Below are 20872 nucleotides of genomic sequence, written 5' to 3' on the forward strand. Positions count from 1 at the left end.
TTAGCTTAAAATGAAGAAAAAAATAACTAAAAAAATCCAGTTCTTGACTACTCCATTGTAGATGAGCAGCTCTGTGGGTGAAGCCCCAGGAGGACAATCTACAGCAAAATCAGTAACCCAGGAACACACGACACAGAGCTGTGCTACTCAATGTGATTCAAAGACCAGCAACTCGGGCATCACCTGGGGTGCAGAAATGCAAAACGACAGGCCTTCCCCAAACCTGTCAGAGCCTGCCTTTTAAAAAGATGCCCGGGTGATTCCTGTACACATTCAATTTTGAGAAGCACTGGTTCAGAGGAGTTTTAAAAGCACGGCTTTCGAGTCAATCAGAAAAGCTTGAGTTCAAATTCCAATTCCACCATTTCCTAGATGTGTGATCGCCAGTAAGTAATCCCTCTGCTTAACAAGCACCATGTTGTATGGAAAAACTGAAGCTGTTTATCAGCCAAACTCGACAATCTGAGCAACAATCTAACGTTTCCTTGAAAAACAAGAAACAACAAAAACTAAAATGTTGGTGATGTAAAATAAATAAACAAAATTTGAAAACTAAAATGTTCAAGATGGGATACCGAGCGTATCCCATTTTTTGCCCAACTTACAAAGTAAATCAAATCAAGAGGACCTGCTTGTCCTGTGGAAGCCTTCCACAGGACGGAAGGTCTAATAGCAAACGTGTTTTGGCCGAGGTTTCATAGCCAGTTTTCTGAGCAAGCTTATGCAAGTCCATTAAAAGGCAAGTCCATTAAGAACGACTACGGTGGGTTCCAGGAATCTAGTGTGCGTGCCACCTCTGCCTGTCCTGGCACAACTCCAGGTTGGAATGCCAGCAAGATATTCACGATTACGGACCTGAGGCAATAGCCATCAGAACAAAAGAAAAGCTTTACGGATTCACAGAAACGCAGCACCAAGGACGGCAGCAGCTTATCTGTGGTTGGCTCACCAACAACTGTGGTCAGTAAGTCTGCTTTAGGAATTCAGAGCCGTGGTTCTCAACGAGGAGTGATGTTGCCCCGGACAAAATCATTTGACAATAACTGTGGACACTTCTGGTTATCACACGTGCGGCGGGGTGGAGAGGAGGGGAGCAACTTGCATCTATTGGGCAGGCTGCGATCTCCTACGAAGCACAGGGCGGCCCTCCACAATAAGTGTCATTGCTGCCACTGCTGAGACACCAACTTAGAACCAGCCATCAGGAGACAGCCAAGCAAACTTCCAAAAATAAATGTAGCTCATTATTTAAAGACAATCACCTGTTGTTTCCCATAACTAAAAAGAGATTTCTACCCTTGTAAACTTGTAAAGTACAAACCTAAATGAAGGGCTGGGAGGAAGAGTAAAAGCTTTCTTCTAACATAACAGTTTTACTTCGAAGCTACAGTGCTTAAAGGTTACAAAAAGCACCGTCACCCCAATAAATGTTCATTTAAAAATACATAAAATAAATGACACAAAACATAAAAAAAGCTCAGCAAACCAACCATTATCAAAAGGACAAAAGACTGGCACCAAAATCAAAAGGACAGAAGACTCATAGTCGGAATGCAGACGTACAGATCCGCTCCGCCTCTAAGAGTTTGAGAACTGGCAGATCAGAACATTAAAGAGATAACTCAATTTCAATTTACGACAAGAGTAGTATGTCATGTTTAGGATATATTCTCATTTTTGCTGATGTTGTTTTGTTTTGTTTCAAATTGCTCCCTCCTTCTTTCACAAAGGCTATTTTTTCATGCCTTCTGATTGCACCTTAATAACTTAGGAACATGAAGACATACCTTCAAGTTATTGATTTAACTTCTGGTACAACACTCACCAGAATGTATAGAGCACAGGGCCTGGGATACAGCAGATGTTCAACAAATGTTTTACCAGTAAGTGAATGAATGATTGAATAAAAGAATGAACACTCGAGTAGGAAGCAAGACCTAATTTAGCCCGGTTCATTCTATTTTCAGAGTATGGAATAAAGACTTGAGAAGTTTATATATAAAAACTACAAACATTCAACACAGTAATACCTTTCAGAATCTAGTTTTCTACAGCAAAAATCCATCAGCCCACAGCAATCAAGTCAGGAGCAATGCTCACTACTAACGTTCGTTTTTCTTGTTTCAGATACAATGCTCCCTGATGATGCTTCACTAGTTCTTTCTGTTTACCATCCTTCATAAAATCCTTGACTTTCTCATTGCATCTTTCTCTTCATCACAATGGAATAGTACAGTAATCATGGCCTAGAACCCTACCGTATGCAAATGTATGCAAATGTGTCCATGATCAAAAAATAATTAGTGACTTAACTTTCAACTTGGTTGTTGAGGAATTCTGGAGTTGATGAATTATAAAAGAACTACTACTCTGATAGGGTCCTTTCTCCTAGTATGTTAACAAAACATTTGGCTTCTAAATCCGGGCAAAATCAGCAAATCCACATTAATTAGCAAAATATCAATTCACATCATAAACTAGGTACAATGATAAATCTGAACCCCAACTAAATAGTTAGCAAATATCTCTTAATATCTAAGGATTGATTTAGGTGGCTCTGTGGTGCAGTGAATATCTAAGGATTGAAAATGTAAGTAGTTATTGCTATTAAGAAGGAACAATGGAACAGTTCAACAATTTAGTTAAGTGACAGTTACTCAAGTGAAGGAGAATAATAAATTTGAATTCAAATGGAAGAACTACCTAAATAAGGAATCTTTTATGAAAGCAGCTCATGATTAATCATAGGCAGGTCTTTGAAGTTGGCAGGCAAGAAAACTAGGACATAAAGAGATTAAGTGAATTAACCCTAGTCATAAAGTAGACCAAAAACAGAACACAAAAACATAGGACATAGATGTGAGAATATAATTAGAAAATGTACATGGAAAATACAAAACCATATGAACATATAATGCACCTACTAAATTCAGCAATTTAAATACACGTATAAATGTCCTTTTTAAGACCAAATTTTGCCTAGCCAAACCCAACAGTCTTGTCTCCAATACACACACATGCATAATACACTTTAGTAACGAACCCACTTCTGAGAATGAAACACGTCTGTCAACCCATCATATAGGCAACAGCAGTAAACAGCTACTAACTTTTGTCCTCCATCCAACCCTTTCCTCTCACTTAAAGTCACCCATCATAGAGCTTGGAAATCAAGAAAATGAGGTCTAAGAAGCAGCGTATCATCACACATGTACCTACTTGTGAAGTATGTGAAATAGAGCTTGGGGTGATTGGGTGGAGAGGTGATCCAGAGAGAAAGGACAACTGAAAAAGGAGCACTGAAACGTCTTGATTTTTCAAAGGACTCATTCAGGCAATGACGTGGTGAGAGCAAAACACTAGGAAATGCAAAGAAGGCAAAGGAGTAAGACGCTAACAGTGAACTGGTTTTCCATTTATAACTTAGTTAAATTTGGGTCTAATAAAGTTTTAAAAAAATAGCATGTTTCAGGTTGTGAGATAAGTCTGCTTTAACTTATAAAAGAGTAAGTTGCCAACAATCCCCGTAACACTGTAGGTAAAATAGCCCAGGTTAGAGGTTCACCATCAAATGAGAGAATGCATATAAAGAATATGACACCGTGCCTACGCAGCACAGAAAATGATCAAAAATTGTGCAGTTATTGTAACGTGAGATTAGTACAACCTCTTTCAAATTTGTAAGCATTTTACTTTTATATGTATGTATATGTGTGCATATTTACAAATGTCTTTATGTATTTTATATCTCACACACACACACACACACACACACACACACACACACACAGAGTGCCTTCCTAAGAAATTTGGATTTGGTTAAAAAAAAAAAAAAACCCAATATATGCACTGAACTTCGGTCAGAAGTCCTAACACATAAGTTCTAATTTATATATTAATTACTCAAGTGATCTAAAGCAATAAAATTCTCAGTCTCAGATTCCTTACTTTGAATTAGTAAAAAGAGGGGGGAGACATTACCTAAAAAATTGATTTGCTGCAATTAGTAAATCATTTATGCAATATGACTTTAGCAATTCTTTATACACCTATAATTTTTGCTATTAATTCCTGATTTCTGATAGCTTTCTTTTATATGCAGCGCATTCTCATACAGAAAGAGAGAGCCATTCCATTCGCCATCAAGTTATTAAGTAAAATATTATTAATCAAACACACACACACACACACACAAAACGCCCATCCAAATGTACCAATACCTAATAAAGTCCACCAGGCTTAGTGCACAATCTTGGACCTAGAGAAACTAGACAAGGCTTTTCCTGTCAGCTTTGCTTAGAAATCACAATTTCAGGAAATTATCATCTGATACATTCAAGTAATATTTTTAAAAGTAGAGTGGGCACAGATTAAAAATAAAGTGTATCAACTTTCTAAGGAATAAGCTTTTAGAACTATCTCTACTCTTGCCTGAGATCTAGCCAGAAGTAAAGCTTTCAACAGCCCAATTGGCAGAGACCCAAGTCTGAATAACAATAACGCCAAGTTTACTACACAGCCAGTTTCTCTTCCAGTTTTCCTTCTTTTTCCCTTAGTAGACTGAAAGGGAAGTAGTATTAAAATCACTACCCTGTCGTGACATTAAGTTTCCCAAACAGAACTCTCCTTTTTATATTCTAATATCAAGTGCTGGGAGGGAGGGAAAAGGGAAGTGAAAAAGAATCTCTGTATCTCTATAGTTGTCATGTGGAAAACATGGCGCACTATGGCCTCACCACTTCCACAGAGACTCTGGAGTCTACTAGGAGGTATGATACGCCCCAATACTGCCCTGGTCCAAGCCACCAACACCCCCTGTCTAGGTCACTGCAATAGCCTCTGAACTGTTTCTGCTCTTCCCCCCACAGCCCCACAGACACATTACTCCCTGCTCGAAACCCGCCAATAGCACCCTAACACACGTGAAATAAAATGTGGACTCCTTCCCATGACCTACATGACCCTACATGTGCTGGCCTCTACTTTCTCCAAACTTCTTTCAAACTCTCCCCTCAATCACTGCACCCCTGATACACTGGGTATTCTTGCCATGTTTTGAACATGACAAGCTTCTTACACTTGCCATTCTCTGTATGTTCCTCCAGAATTGACATGGCCCATCTCTCACTTCATTCTAGCTTCTGCTCAAATGGCACCTCTTCAAAGAGGCCTTCCCAGGCGCCTGTGTAAATCAGCTGTACCCTTAATGGAGAAGGGGAAAAAAATAAAGAAGCAAGGGACTGGCTGTTACAAGACTGAGAAATGAGTATCTAGTGTGAAGATGAGCAATACTCGGAGTGAACAAGACTAGTGTTAATAACTAAAAGATGTCCCCTTCATAACAGCCCAGTTTTAAAACTCCAAGAGAACAGATTTTGATGTTCTCATTTCCACAGAATGCTCCCACAAGGCTACACTGTTTATTGCTATTTTCCAGAATATAAAGCAGAGTGAGGAATAGGAGTTAACTGGCCAGAATAAAGTAATAACTTGATCCAAAATTTTGGGTGTGACTCTAACTCACTTGGAGGTTTCTGCTTCCAGGATGGCTGAATAAGCTCCTACCAGACCCAATCCTCCTACAGACGGTAACTCCAAACTCTGGACAAGAATATCAAACAAACAAACAAATAAAATCAACTACATAAAGGCACTGGACAGTGAACAGAGGTGGCAAGTTACCACCTCTTGGAAGGGAGCTGAAATCTAGGAAGCAATTGCCAAAATGGGGAGAATCACTATTGCTTTCACCTTGCGAATAGGCCCGAGTTGGTACCACAAAGGACAGCTTAAACTCATATACAACACCCGAGTCTTTCTAGCCTGGAGAATAAGATGGAAGATTTGGGGGAAACCACCACCCCCTGAAAAGAAAGGAGATTCCAAAAGGGAGAGAGCCACATATAGGGAGCTCGAGTTCTGTGTACAAACTGCTCATCTCTGGCCCACTCCCACACCATGCATGCTTGGTGCTATCTGTAAGCAGACCCGCTAAAGTCTAAACTAATTGCCTGTTAAAACTAAAATATCAACACTTTTCAGAGAATGAAACAAAATCCAGTCTTCAAGACATAATATTCATAATGTATAAGGGTTAATACAAAGTTGTCTAATGTACAAAGAACCACAAAAACATGACTCAGTCCTCAAGAAAAAAGAAAATCAATTAAAATAAATCCCCAAAGGACCCATATGTTGGAATTAGCCATTAAAGTAGAAAAAGATGTTAAAGTAGCTATCATAACTATGCTCGATGAATACTTGGGGAAAAAAAGACAGGAAATCTCAGCAGAGAAACAAACTATTATTTAAAAAAAAAAGGAAATTCAGGAACTGGAAAATACAAATAAAACTGAATGGACTAGCTTAACTGACTAGCTTAACAGTAGAATAGACACAAAAATCAGTGACCTTGATGATAGAGTAACAGAAATTATTGAAACAGGAAGGGGAAAAAAATATTAAAAAAAAAAATAAACAGAGCACTGAGAACTATGGGACAACATCAAAATGTCTAATATACATATAATGGAGTCCCCAAAGGAGAGGAGGGAGAGGAGGGAAAAGAAAGTGGCAGGAAAAAAAAAATCTAAATAAATAATGAATAAAAATTTCCCTCAATATGATGAAAAACATAACCTGACAGATTGAAGAAGCTTAGTGAACGCCAACCAGAATACAAATCAAAGAACCATGGCAAGGCATAACGTACTCAAACTACTGAAAACCACATGTAAGGGAAAAAATCTTGAAAGCAGCCAGAGAAAAACAACACATTACATATAGGGAAACAAAAATTGGAAAACTATTGACAAATCATCAGAAACTATGGAGGCTGGAAACAGTGGAACCTCTTTAAGGTGAATCAAAGTGACAGTTCCCGTCCCCACGCTATTCAGGGTGTGTTTTGAGACTCGGCTTCAAATCCCTTGACACAACACTATTCCCCATCTGACTTCCATTAGATGTTCTTCATTGTTACACTCCAGGAGCTAAGGAACCTGATTCAACTGTTTGCAAAATGGGCAAGAGACGGATAGAGAGAGAGAGAGAGCAGTCACCTACCATCCCCACCTCTGTTCAGAAGCCGCACACCATTCAGATGAGACATCTATTTCAACTGGTGGCACCACCGCCATATCTGAGCGGAATCCTGTCACCTTGCCCAGGCCCTATCCCAGTGGAACTGAAATTCTCTTTACATAAAGCATTTGGTGCACGAGTGTCCAGGAATGGTGGCAGTGAAAGACCACATTTACTCCAAGCCAGATCCGATGTGTTTCCCCTTTGTTATGTAAGTAACAATAAAGAATGAGGAATTTGAATATATAAATCCCAGTAGGTATGCCTAAGACAATCTCCGTCTACTCAAACACCTAGCGCTCAATAGATTTCATAGCCCACGAACATCCAGCATTTATCCCTAGTGCTTACAGGAGAATCGGAGCATAAGAGAAGCACAATTGCCCAGCATTTTCTGAAATGGCATGTGGGTTATTGGGTTGATTCATTCAGCTAATATGCTCATTTCAAATCATTTTCCCTGAAGGACTAAAATCTGAGCGATTGCCTGGGAACCAACCTGCTGCTAATTTATAAAGACCTGTGAACTAGAATGTAATGGATAGGGTACGTCTGCATCCTAGGTGGAAACACCACTCTGATATGTCTCATAATAGCACCATTTTTCCACAGGAGTGAGAGCTGCCAGTCTCTCTCAGCCCTGATATCTGGGTACTGTTGGCTCTATGCCCAAGAGGTCACAATTCTACTGCTGCCCAGAAAACCTGCTTTTCTGAAACAGAAAACATAGTCAAAATATTTAGAAAATGGAGTGAAATTCTCAAAGAACTAGAAAAATCTTGTATCGCTAATATGAGCAAGCTGTTCAGAGTGGCCCCCCATTTGGAAAATGTCTGGCATTTTCCCACTAGGCATTGTATGAGTGCACTGAGCTGCCCAGTAATCAAAGAGAACTACTGATTTCCCACCAGAGTTAAAAGAAAGGATTAGTTCTGGTAAGTTCTCAGACGAATTTCAGTCATTGTTAACTGGGGTGGCATCAGCTTCTCTACATCCCTCTCAAATTCAAAGAAAACTCAGGAAAATGGAAAACAAAGGCTGCTTTATTATTCTATTTCAGCAGCATCTACCTTTCACAGAACTTTTTTTTTTTTTTTTTTAATTTCAATGACATTCAAAAAGTTGTAACTGAGAAAGGAAAAAGTGAAACTTATTTGGGAAGAAGTCTACAAAGAAATCTCCCCATTTACAACACTTTCCTTGATATACAAGATAAATTCTGGGATCAAAAGTTTTTACACAGTCTTTGAATAGCCTCAGATTATAAATGCGATTCAATGAAATACAAGAAAAGGTTAGCAATAGTAAGCAAGTAGCAGTAGTGAGAAAGAAAACTTGAAACAAGGATTTATACAGGAGAAAGTAGGCAGTAACAGCTATGACACAAGGCAAATTAAGAAGAGGATACAAGAAGCCTTTCCGAGTGAAGTGAGTTAAAGCTGTCCGTAACAGGCAGACTATCCACACTGTCCTCCATCTCCTTTGACATGAAGGGATAAATAGGAATCGGATAATAACTGGACACCTTCTAGATTCCGTACTTCTATTATCTTAGATTCCTCTTTAATCTTGAAGTCAAAGAATCCATTAACTTATCGAAAATCACAAAATGACTATGTAATCCCAAGTCTATATTCTCTCTCCAAAACGTATCCTTTTCTGTTATACCATGCTGTTTGCTGCTTGGAAAATACTTCACATGAATTAGTTCCTCGATGAAATAAAAATTTTAAAAACTGGTCTAGCCCAAACATACCCCTTCCAGACAAATTCTTCCTAAAAACTACACTAATATTCTTAAGCAAGCTTCTGGCAACGCAAGGCCCATCAGACCTACTGCCCTTCTTTGCTACCTTTTTCTGGAAAATACCTCTGCTGTATGGTAGGTAAGTAGTTGGCTTAAGACTTGCTCTAAGGCCTCACATTTAAGAGAAATGGGTACTCTCCTTTTAGATCATCAAACTTACACCAGAAGGTGGATAAATAAAGTACTCAGAACTAAAGCCCTATCTTGTATAGTTGGCTATAATTTCCTGTAAAATACAGCATCCTAAAACTAACCATGACAGAGGAATAAAGAATGAGAAAGAATGTGCAAGAGACTTCAGAAAACGTTCAGGACCTCCAATCCCCAAGTATGAAACCCAGACTCCAGGCTTCCAAAAGACTTCTGTAACATACTGTAAATGACACAGGTCTTCTTCCTAAATGCTTTGGAAGGAGACTAAAACTGCAGCTTCTGGAATCAGACATACCAAAGCGCAGCTCCTCCATTACTAATCATGACCTTGGCCAAAATAATTAATCTCTCTAAGCCTCAGTTTCCATAGATATAAAATGAAAAACATCGCAATACATAATGATATAAGTTCTACAAAGGCTAAGTTACAGTGCCTAGGTCTTAAGTGCTTCTTAAACGTTAGCTTTTCATCATCTGCATCATTAACACCTTTGCTATGACACAGACGTCTGTGGGGTAACTGACAGGGTTTCCTAAGCCTTCATGGGGCCGGGATCAGTTTCCGTTTTGGAGAGTCTGAAAAGATTTAGGGCGTGAATAGCAAAGATGTAACTGGCAATGGCTGAAAGGACTGAAAAAGCAGCAAGCAGAATCCGTACAGGTTAAAACAAAAAAGTGTCCGTGTGTGTGTGTGTGTGTGTGTGTGTGTGTGTGTTTGTGTGTGTGTGTGTGTGTGTGTGTGTGTGTGTGTGTGTGTATATGGAGAGAGAGAGCGGAGGGGGAGGGGGAGGTATACATCTGTACATCTGTATAGAAAAGGGATTAAGCGTGAACTACCGTCTCGCGCAGGAAAGCAAACGGCTGGCTTTTCCATTACCATGATGGGGACGCCGATGTCAGGCCACAGCAGGTCCTCGGAGGGCAGCTTGGGCGAGTTCCACACCACCACCACCTTGTTCAGGTACGGGAGGCCGTTCAGCCTCTCTAACGAGTTCATCAGCACTTCCTCCCGCTCGTACGTCAACATCACAACCGTGAACTGCTCTCGGGGGACGTTGCCTCCAAGTGCTGCCTGAAACTCCTTGCCGGAGCCCCCGGAGCCACCACCAATCGGCCGAAAGCCAGTCCCCGAGCCCAAGAATTTGGCCTCGGAGGGCAGCACAGGGTCGAAGGGGGTGTGGGGGAAAAGATGGAAAGGCCCCGGGGCGGAGTTCCAGCTGCGGTAAAGGTCCGTGACCGTCAGGGTGAAGTTGCGCAGGTACCGGGGTGAGGCGTAGGGCGGCTCGGTTTCCACCGGCCCCAGGTCCAGGTCCCCGTTGTCGGCCATGTTGGGGTCCGTCCCCGCCGCCTTGCCCGACCGGTGCGGGATCTCGGTGGCCGCCTCCTCCTGGATGGGAGCGGCGGGGATCTGGATGCGCGTCCGGATCACAGCCAGCACGGTACTGAAAATGCTGTCTGCGGTGGAGAAGTACGTCTCCCAGAGGAAGCGGCCCTGCCGCCGCATGGCCAGCAGGTCACTGTCCGACAGGCTGCGCAGCAGGAAGTGCACCTCGGTGACGCGCGGCTTGGGCAGCACCAGCGCCGCCTCGCTCCACTGCAGCACGTCCTGGTACGGGAGCTGCACCTGCTCCCCCAGCACCACCGGCACGGCCCCGACCTCCAGGGCCTCGAAGAGGCGCGTGGCGCCCCCGGCGGAGATGAGCAGGCGCGGGTCCCCGGGGGTGATGATGAGCGCGAAGGTGGACAGCTTCAGCACCGCCAGGCGCTCCTCGCGCACCCCGCACAGCGCCCACTCCGTGGGCAGGCTGGCTCGGGGCGAGTTTTTGCAGGTAAATTCCACCAGCACCTGGTCCAGCTTGCTGTCCTGGACGGCCTTCAGGGTGGCGATGATACGGTCGTCGTAGTCCGCTGGGGGGTCGCCCTCCATTTCTTCCTCAAAGGAGCGGGCCTCCTGAAGGCTGGATCGCAGGGACTCGATCTTCTCACCCTGGAAGGTGAAGAGATACTTCCGCTTCACCGGCACCTGCGGCGGGATCTCCATGAAGTTGGGCTCCGACATGGCGTGGACCAGCGGCGACACCACCAAGTCAAAGCCAGGCCTGTACTGGGCAGCGTAGAAGGTGGACTGGGCCACCATGGCACGGCCGGTACTGACGTTATACAGTAAGTTCTGCGTGTCTGACTTCCGCGACAGGTTGATGACGACGTGGTTGTGGCCGTCTGTCCGCCAGTACGGCAGAGAATACAACTGCTTCTCGAGTTCAGCGGGCCGCAGCAGGGCTGGCTCCTGCACTTCTCCCACCAGCGTCACGTAGAGGCAGGCAATGTCCGCATTTTCCGTGACATACACGTTGGCTCGCGCTGTGGCCTGGAAAGCCTGCTTCACCAACGGATCCAGGTAGCTGCCAAAGGCAAACTGGTCACTGTCATAAACATAGACTGGGAAACCAGAGGTAAGAGGACAGCGAGAATAATCGAAACAGTTGTGCAGCCGGCAGCCCCGTGTGACCTTCGGGGGAGGAAGGCCGGCATCGTCCTTGTCTGGGAGCAGGCGGATGGGCAGAGACAGCTTGGGCTGATTTTGGGCCATCAGCTCCTTGTAAGAATGCTCCGTCTGGCTAATGACGTTCTTAAGCTGAAGCAGGTCCTGCTTGGCATTTTCAATGCTCTTCTTACAGGCTTCGATCTTCAGATTCAGCTTAGCAATTTCACTGTTCAGCTCTTGCCGCTTGGCTTCCAGCTGCAAGAGCTCTTCGCTTACAGACTCACGAATCCGGCAAAGATCCAGCACGTGCTTTACCTCACACAGCTCGTTACCCGCCCGTGGGCCAAAAATCCGCTTGCCGGCCTCATCGGCCTCGTCCAGAGTGGTGAGATAATAGTGAGCAATGAGGGGGAAGAACACCAGAATGATGAAGAGCGTGAAACTGAGCCACGTGAGTCGGATCCGGTTGGACCAGCGTAACATACAGGTCTGGCCTCCGTTCCCCACTGCCCCATTCCGCAACATGGTATAGCCCGTCATGAGTTCCTCTGTGGCTCTTGCCCCCTCTGATCACGGTGGGTCACTCGCCATAACCATGAGTTTCTAGGAGACAAAATTCAATCTCTCTTCACTCACACGTTTCCATGAGACTTAGTGTGTTCCCTGTACAAGGCACCAAATAAAATGGAAATTTTTTCATTTTCCTCAGCTGTAATTAAAATGGTCTCTGACCCTATTCCAGCAGACTTTTTTAAGTTCTGGTTGTTGACCAAAGAGCATGTCCTTAATCTTTACCAAATGGTAAAAGGTACCACATTGCTGATGAGATGAAAAGGAGGAGGTCCCTGATGATGAAACCCAGGAAAGATAACCTGGAGTCAGACAGACTTTTTCAACTGCCATCGCACTTGCTCCTTGGTTTTGCTGACCAACAAATATGCATAGTTACTAGTCACGGTTAGAGAGTAGCTTATTAGGACAGAACTAAATGCCAGCCTGCTACCAACGTCATTGCCAACACTCAAGCCTGCAAAAGAAAGAGAACCATGTCAGTCTTGAGGAGATTACATTCAACAACCCTGCCCTCCCCCAGTACATTTCTAGAAAATGCTTATATCTTATCAGATGGGAACAATGGTTGGGACACTGGGGGTGTCTCACAGAACATTTGAAGTCCGGTGTAGGTTTTGTTTGGTATGGATATTTTACTTGTGGTTAATAAGAAACGGATAAGGATTAAGTGTCCAAAACCAGCTTCAGTTTTTACAAACACACACTCACCCTTCTTCCTATTAAACTGGATATGGAGCAGCATTAGAGCCCTATAGAATGAAGGACCAATTACAGTCAACTATTTGGGCAAAGATATGGGCAACAATTTGTTATTTGAGACTTAGCCATCATCTTTAGATGAGAAACACATCCTTGGCAGCTATGTTCATTCGTAACATGAAAGTCCCCTTTTGAAATGCTTGTAAAAAGACTCTGTAAGTAGCTCAATTTGTTATATTCAGAGTTGAAAAGAGCTGAATAGAATTCTTTTGAGCTTTACCCAGTTATAGATGCAACAATCCAGAGACAAAATGTATTTCCCAGTTTGCTTCGCATTTATCTTCTGTTAGTAGACGTCACGTGCCCTTTCTTAAAATATAAATAGTAACTTGGTTTTTTAGAAAGAACACTAAGAAATGAGGGGCATTATTTCTTATCCTTTGGAGACAAATTTGCTGTCACACCTTATGCCTCAGTTTCTTAATCTCCCAAAATGGAAGTAAGTGTACGGAGATAACAATGTATTGTGTTGCTGTGAAAATAAAGGATAGTGGATATGAGGGCACCTGAGGCTAATCCATCTGGAAACAAGTTCCAGTCCCTTTCTCTTTCCAAGCTTGATTATCACAGGCTACAAAAGCTTTCCACTGGCTTTCACCTCAACTCATCTAGAATTGAATTCATAATATTCTATGCCAAAGAATACTCCCAATTTCTTTCATTCATTCCCCCCAAAAAGTATTTACTATACTCTTAACCTGTCTAAGACATGCTTAGTATAACTGTGGGAGAATCTAGAATGTAAAATACTCCTTGATCTCATGGCACTTCCTTTAGCCTAAGAGACAAGATAACAAACAAACAGCCACGGTACTCCTACAGGGCAGTATAAAATAAGTAGGTCTTCACAGAATCATTCTCTCTAGCTTCTACCTTTGTTAAAGATGTATAACTATTAAAGGTTTGATAGTCTCGTCTCCCTTTAAATAAAAATTAAAAGTTGATGCCAATGTTACTAAAAGGCTTGAGTAAGTTGAGCAAGAGACGAAGACAATAAACAACAAAAAAAATATCAATCATGGAAAAGCCTACATCTGGATGATCTAAACTTGGATAATTAACAGCTGACCAAATATCCCAAAGAGTGGAGGGCAATATTTCTAAAGCATTATCCTTTTAATTCAAATGTTAAAAGCTCTTTTCAAAAGAATATTCTCTGCATTTATGATCAAATTGTAGCAAAGAAGGAATGGAGTGGAGGAAAAAAGGAAGGCATAAGGCAATTCAGCTGATTCATTCCCTCCTTACCACACGTTTCAGGATCCTTCCTTTCTCTGACTCATGCTGCATTATATTTCAGTATATAATTTCTTGAAGTAGTGAATTCTGGAGCTTGCTGTCCTGATAGAAAATAGAAAAGTGGCATGCTATTAGAAAAAGACTCAAATACTGAAGGTGCTAGCAAAGAATTCATGTACTCTCTACTATGAAAAGGCTTCCCCCTGTGTACATAAGGTGACCACAGAATTTAATGTCCAAAGAGAGACACTCTTTTAAGTAAAAAGGGTACTATTAATGATACGCTGAGACAACAGGCATAAATTGGCACACTCAAAGGCCATCCATCCAGATAGAGGGTTATCTACTTATGTGCTCTAAGCAGGAATAAACCAAAACACTAAAATGAAGAAAAGTCCTTACCTTTTAGAAGTACATAGTGCGATATTTATAGAGGAAACAATTTATCTGGAATTAGTTTAAAAATAAACAGGATGAGAGTGGTGAGGAGCATTTGGAGATATAGATGAAACAAGATTAGCCATGAGCTCACTGTTGTTGATACTACTGTGCTCTCTGCTTTTACAAGTTTGAAATTTTTCCTATTAAAAACTCAAAAATATACTACATGGAGTCTAAACAAAATGTTTTTAAAAATTCATTTGGAGACTGGCTATACTTAATCTACCATTACTGCTAGTGCTATCAACTTATATATAAACAGAGCTGTAAATAGAAATAAATGTTCAATTGGAAACCAATATTTAAACAGTGATTCAAAAGAATTCATTCCCATCAGGAATAAGGCAAAAGTGTCATTAATGTCCAGTAGCAGGAACTTACTTTTCCAAACAGCTAGTTAAATTATTTCAAGCAGAAAAGAAGAAAACCCTCAGGATCTCTTCTGTCCTTCTCTGGAAAATGACAATGAAGGTAACAGCATGTAGAAATGTCACTGAAACATTGATAAGGACCAATCTCCAGAGATGTTTTACTCCAATACAAGTCTTACTCTTTCTCAGTCGTCTGCCACAGCACTGACTGCCTAACTTGTCAGCCTGTCCCCTACAATGCCTTCAACACTCAGCAACCAGAAGCATCTTCTTTTTTTAACATTTGTTTTATTATTTTCAGGTGTATAAAACAATGTAATAGTCAGACATTTATCATTTATATCCCTCACACAGTGATAACCCACTACCCCATCTACTCCCCCTCTGATATCGCACACAGCCCTTACATTTCCACTGCCTCTATTCCTAATGCTGTACGCCACTTCTTGTAACTACACACACACACACACACACACAATTGTAGTTGACATTCATTACTGTTCAGCTTCAGCTTCAGGTGTACAGTGCAGTGATCAGGCATTTACATCATCCCTGAGGTGGTCTCCCTAATGAGACAAGTGCCCATCGGATGCTACAAAATCAGAAGCATCTTCTTAAAACATGAATCAGACCATGCCTCTCCCCTCCTTAAATCTTTCACTGGCTTCCCTTTCCGCTGTACTGCCAGGCCCTTCACAACTAGCTCCTGAACACCTCTTTAACTTCATTTGCCATCACTGTTCCACTTGCTCACTCAACTTTAGCTGCACTGTCCTCCTTCCGATTCCTCCACGACGCCAAGCTCTCTACAGCCTCAGGACCTTTACACTTGCTGTTCTTTTAGCCTCAAATGCTCTTCCCCAGGCTTTCCCTGGTTGACTCTTTCTCATCCTTCAGACCTTAACTTTCTTGATATTCCCATTTAAAGTAGCCTTTCTAATCCCTTGACACTGAAGGAAAGACCATTCCACGACACGACTGCTGTCTGTCCCACAAGCTGGACCTGGCCCACAATGGAGGTTGCTTTTTGCAAACCCCACTTAGAAACTGATCATAACTGACGTTCATTCTGACATAAACCAGCACCCCTCCATTGCCTCGTGCTGGTTCGGTGACTAGGTTGTTGTCCTGACCTGGACAAGCATGTAAAGTAATTCCTGTACGAGGTAGCATTCACGTACTAGTGCCAGTAATTATTCCCCCCTTCGCCCTATATAATTCTTTAGTGCCCACCAAGCAGCTCGGGGATCCATTTCATCTTGCACCTGCCCAAGTCATGCCTCATATGTAAACTTCCCTTAATAAACTCTATTAATGATCAGACTGGAGTAGCCCTCCACTTACAGAGGTAGATTGTCTGTCTCGGGGCTTTTCACTGGGTCTGCGTGTACTAACAGCCAGTTTCTGGCATTGACCTGTTGATTTCCTTCATACTATCTTTCCATTTATTTATTACCGACCTTCCCCCATCAAAACCTAATCCTTAAGGGCAGGAACCTGGCCTGCCTGGCTCACCACTGTACCACCAGCACCCAGCACAGGAAGTTTTATATAAGTATCTGTTAAATAAATAAATTAAATCTTTGATCACTTGCGCATTCTACAAACTCTCGACTTTCCCAAGTTCCCATGAAACCGTACTCTCTGGTGTCACACCTACTTTCCTGACTCATTCTCCCGCTGCGTTTTGCTGGTGCTCCGTCTTCCTCCAACCTCACACAGAAAATGCTCTCCTGGGTTTTCAACATCATCTGGTAATGAATCCAATCACTTCAATGGCTTCAACCCCCAAAGCCACTACTCCAACCCCAGCCTTGCTGCTTTTGCACTAGTAGGCCAATGTTTCCAACTCCCTAAAGGACACCTCTCCAAGGATACATCATGGTTACTTTGTGATTGCAAATGCTTCCTCCTTCCAGTAACTTCCAGTTCTGCCCAGGAGACCACCTTCTTCCAGTCTTATAAACTGGAAACAATGTGACATACAGGAAAGAGTACAGACCCCAGAGCTAGCCAGCCCTGGATCAAATCCCAGCCTTGAAAGCTATTAGATGGTCAATTAACCATCTGAAATGCAGCTTCTTCATCAGTAAAAAGGTAACAACACTCATGTTCAGGATTGTTATAAAAATTAGAGGCAGTAAATTTAAAAATGCCCTGCACAGCATCTGATATAGAGTAGGCTATTATATATATTAACATATTACACGTATATAATACACGTGTAATACATTAATATATATTACATGTATGTATTATATGTTGTATGACCTAGCTCTTGACCTTTGTCATTACTGTATATTTCAGCTTCACCTTGTTTTTATGTTCTCAATATTAGCCCTTATTATTATTAATAGAATTCCTGCTTGTTTAGATTCACCCATATATTTAGCAATTTCCTTACTCAGAATTCCACTCCTTTTTGCATTTTTTCCCTTCCCTTTGGTTGTTTCCTTTTTCCTGACATAGTTCCTTCAGTGAGAGTCCATTGGTGGTAAACTCTGTTTTTATGTGAAAACTTTATTTTACCCCTAAATCTTCAATAATGATCTAGCTGGGTGCACAATTCTAGGTTAACAATTCTTTCCCACCAACACTGAAGAATCCTCTGGATTCCATCAGTGCTGTTGAGAAGTGAGATGTCAATCTACTTATTGTACCTTGTGGATAATCTGGTTATATTTATTTTCATCTTTGGAGTTCTGCATGTGTGTACATGTGGGATTTGCGGGGGGGGGGGGGCACGTTGCTCAGCACTCACTGAACTTCCTGATTCTTAATGTTCATGTCTTTCACTAACCTAGCAAATTCTCAGCCATTACCTCTTTGAATATTGCCTGTCCCTCATGTTCTTCTTCTTGAACAGCTAACTACAGATGACTAGGTCTGTCAGAACTCCTCTTTCCATTTTCCAAGCTTTTAAACCTCGCTTTTATATTTTCTCTCTTTCTCCTTTGTGCTACCTTATGGACATTTCCTCAGACGTATCCAGTTTAGGGTGAGGAAATTTTTAAAGTAATGAGACAGAGAGTACATATTTTAGGTTTGGGGGTCACACATAGTATACGTAGAACATTTTCTTTTGTCTTAAAAAAAAAAAAATCCTTTAAAAATGTAAAAACGATTTTGACCAGGCAGGCTATACAAAAACAAGCCACAACCCAGATTGACCCCACAAGCCCCATTCTGCCAATTCCTGATCTACTTCATTAATCTCTCTTCTGTGTCTAAGCTGCAGTTTATCCTTCCTACATTTCAGGAACTATTTTGCATTTGCAGAAGCTCTATTGGCTCTTTTTTCATTTGCCTTATTTTTATGATAACACCTATTCTTTCTCATGTTTTCTATTCCTTCTCTTCATGTGTTCAGTTTGTTCTATTAGCTGATTCTTGCTCCCACAGGAAGGGTGGATTGTTTCCTCACGGGCTTTATAATTCTGTACTGAGTTCATTTTTTGGTAGTGCTTTATTTCTGAGAACTCTATGTGGTCTGGATTGAGGATACATCCCTCTAAAACAGTTTTTGTTTTCCAAATACTTCTGTCATATTATCCGTCTTAGACCACTTTTTATGTCAATTCTCAATCTGGAGATTCTCCCAGACCCTACGGGTATTGTAAATTGGGACAATTTGTAAACTTGAACAAAACCCTACAAAGGGAAACTCATGGCCATGAGTTCTCAGTCACATCCCTTTCACCAGCCACCCAAGAACCACGCTAAGGAAGACACCTCTGCGTGCTCACGGGCAGAGTTTTTTCTAGTCTATCTACTCCTTGAGTGAATGTTCAACCCTTTGAAAGTCCATAATCTTCTCTGGTGTCTGTAACACTCACAGGCCCAAGGCTTTTTCTCTTGCCTCTGTGGAAACTAACATGCAAGTTACTAAGACTGGTGAAAACCCCATGGGGCGGTCACATCAGACTGCTCTTCAGATGCTTTTTCAAGCCCCAACCTCTGCTGTCCTCACCCCCCTTTTTTATTTTAATGAAGATTTACCTTTGTGCCTTGAGAGCACAATAAGCATCTTGTAGCAGGGGATTGTTGTATTTATCTAGTCTGCTATTTTACCAAAACCAGAGACCTCTTCGCCTTCAGTCTATGCATGAATAAACATACTTACAAAAAGGGGCTATCTCAGGGCAGCCGGATGAGGTGCGCCCCCACAACTAGATCGAAAACAACGACTTGACATGGAGCTGATGGGTCCTGGGAAAACACTGTTCCCCAATATTCCCCAATAAAAATGAGAAAGGGGGGGGACATGTCACGTTCTTTTTTGTAATCTTTTTCCACTTATATCAAGAACACCCACATCACTAGACATTCTACCACTTGATGGTTAATAAGCGAGTACCATCTCACCATACAGAAAGACCATAATGTAACCAATCCCCTTTTGCTAGACATTTAAGTTGTTTCCAATTTTTCATTATTGTAATCAATGTTATAACAACTATTCTTGCAGCTACCTTTGCACACATCCATGGTTATTTCCTTCGGAAGAACTTTTTAACATGAAATTGCAGGATCAGAGCAAGAATATCTTACCATTTTTTAAATTACTGTATACTAGAAAGATGATCATTTACTCTCCTCCCAGCAATACGGAAAGCATCTGTTTCCCAATAACTCGCCAATAATGGTGTGACAGAAATGGGGATCAGTCACCAAGTATCTCTTTGCTCCCCTACATTTCTCATGCTGCCTTACAGTTTGGGTGGGGCCATAAAGGCTAGTTCTTGCCAAAAGGAATGTGAGTAGAAGTGCTGTCATTTCCAGTACAAGGCAGTTCAGCACATATGGATTCTTCCTTCTGCCTGCCCACCCCCTGAGACTGAAAGCAAAACACTCTAAAACTTGGAGTGGCAAGAGAGAAGCAACCCACTTCCCTGAGGCACCACTGGAGGAGGGCCATCTGACCCACACTGAACTGTGGAGTGAGATAGAAATAAACTTTTGTCATGTTAAGTCGCTAAGATGTTTGAGTCAACTGCTGAGGTTAAGCATTAATTAACCAAATTAATCCAACTGGATGTCATTTTTTACTGTGACAGTTTAATAGATAAAATGTCATTCTATTGTTTTAATTTACCCTTCTTTATCATTGGAGGTCAAACCATTTTTGTTCATTGTGTATCTGTATTTCTCTTTTAATGCATTACCAGTTCATGTGTTGTGCCAATTTTTCAATTTTTAAAACTGCTTTTTGACCACGTTAGTTCCCTGCTTATGTCCCTCTTCTTCCTTCCTTCAAGATCCTCTACAATCAAGGTTTGCTCTACCCATCCACTCAAACGATGCCACCTCACACGTTCAATGCATGCACTGCCTGCCGCAAAGCACAGAGCCAGCCGCCTCCATTCTCCCCACCTCACTTCCAGACTCCCTGGCAGCTACTTGCAACGGCTTTCCTGCTCTCTTCCATGTATCCACTTCCTCTCTGGGGCCGCTTACAGTCTTACCTCTTTCATAAAGTGTCCTCCAGCTGCACTGGATTTTTCAACTCTCTAAACTCCCAGTATCAGGGGATTCAGAAATTAACCATTAGTTTCCTTTAAGTAATTTATTTCTCTCCAGCTGGATTAAAAACTCCTTATAGAAAGATACTATTTTTTCTCACCACTTTTAAAAATCCCTCCACAGAATACCAGAGTTCTGGGTACCAGGTAACTGCCCAATAAATAATGATACTTGAAAGTCTTAGTTTATGTTTTCATTCTCAATCAAGTTCGAGATTTACATCCGATACAGTATTGGTTCAAGGAAAATAAACATTGTAAAATAAGGAGAGAATTTCATACTTAGGAGGATGATGAAGGCCACGGGACTGAGATACGTTACAGAATTTCCTCCTTATAGTGATGCTGAAAATCTCTACCTACCTCCAGGGTTATTGTGGAGATTAATATTATCGATGAAAAAATGTGTAAGACACAGCTAAAGCAGTGCTGAGAGGAA

At 41.8% G+C, this 20872-nt stretch overlaps 1 protein-coding gene across 12 annotated transcripts in view; it reads right to left on the reverse strand.

Moving 5' to 3' along the window:
* EXTL3 (exostosin like glycosyltransferase 3) overlaps positions 1 to 20872 on the reverse strand; it is a 114992-nt gene that overhangs the window by 36022 nt on the left and 58098 nt on the right. For 11 of the 12 annotated variants that reach the window (XR_016019056.1, XR_012498153.2, XR_016019059.1 and 8 more), the window contains exons 2-3: positions 14109 to 14201; positions 9921 to 12555 (exon numbers count right to left, since the gene is read on the reverse strand). Coding sequence is in view for 5 of the 12 variants with exons in the window: in XM_019733110.3 (XP_019588669.2) it covers positions 9921 to 12068 (2148 nt within the window). In the remaining 7 variants the exon portion in view is untranslated. The remainder of the gene's footprint in view (positions 1 to 9920; positions 12556 to 14108; positions 14202 to 20872) is intronic. The other variant, XM_019733113.3, reaches the window with a different exon arrangement.

The sequence above is a fragment of the Rhinolophus sinicus genome, chromosome 15 (assembly GCF_057876585.1).
Source record: "Rhinolophus sinicus isolate RSI-liver-muscle chromosome 15, RSI-T2T, whole genome shotgun sequence".
Classification (NCBI taxonomy): domain Eukaryota; kingdom Metazoa; phylum Chordata; class Mammalia; order Chiroptera; family Rhinolophidae; genus Rhinolophus; species Rhinolophus sinicus.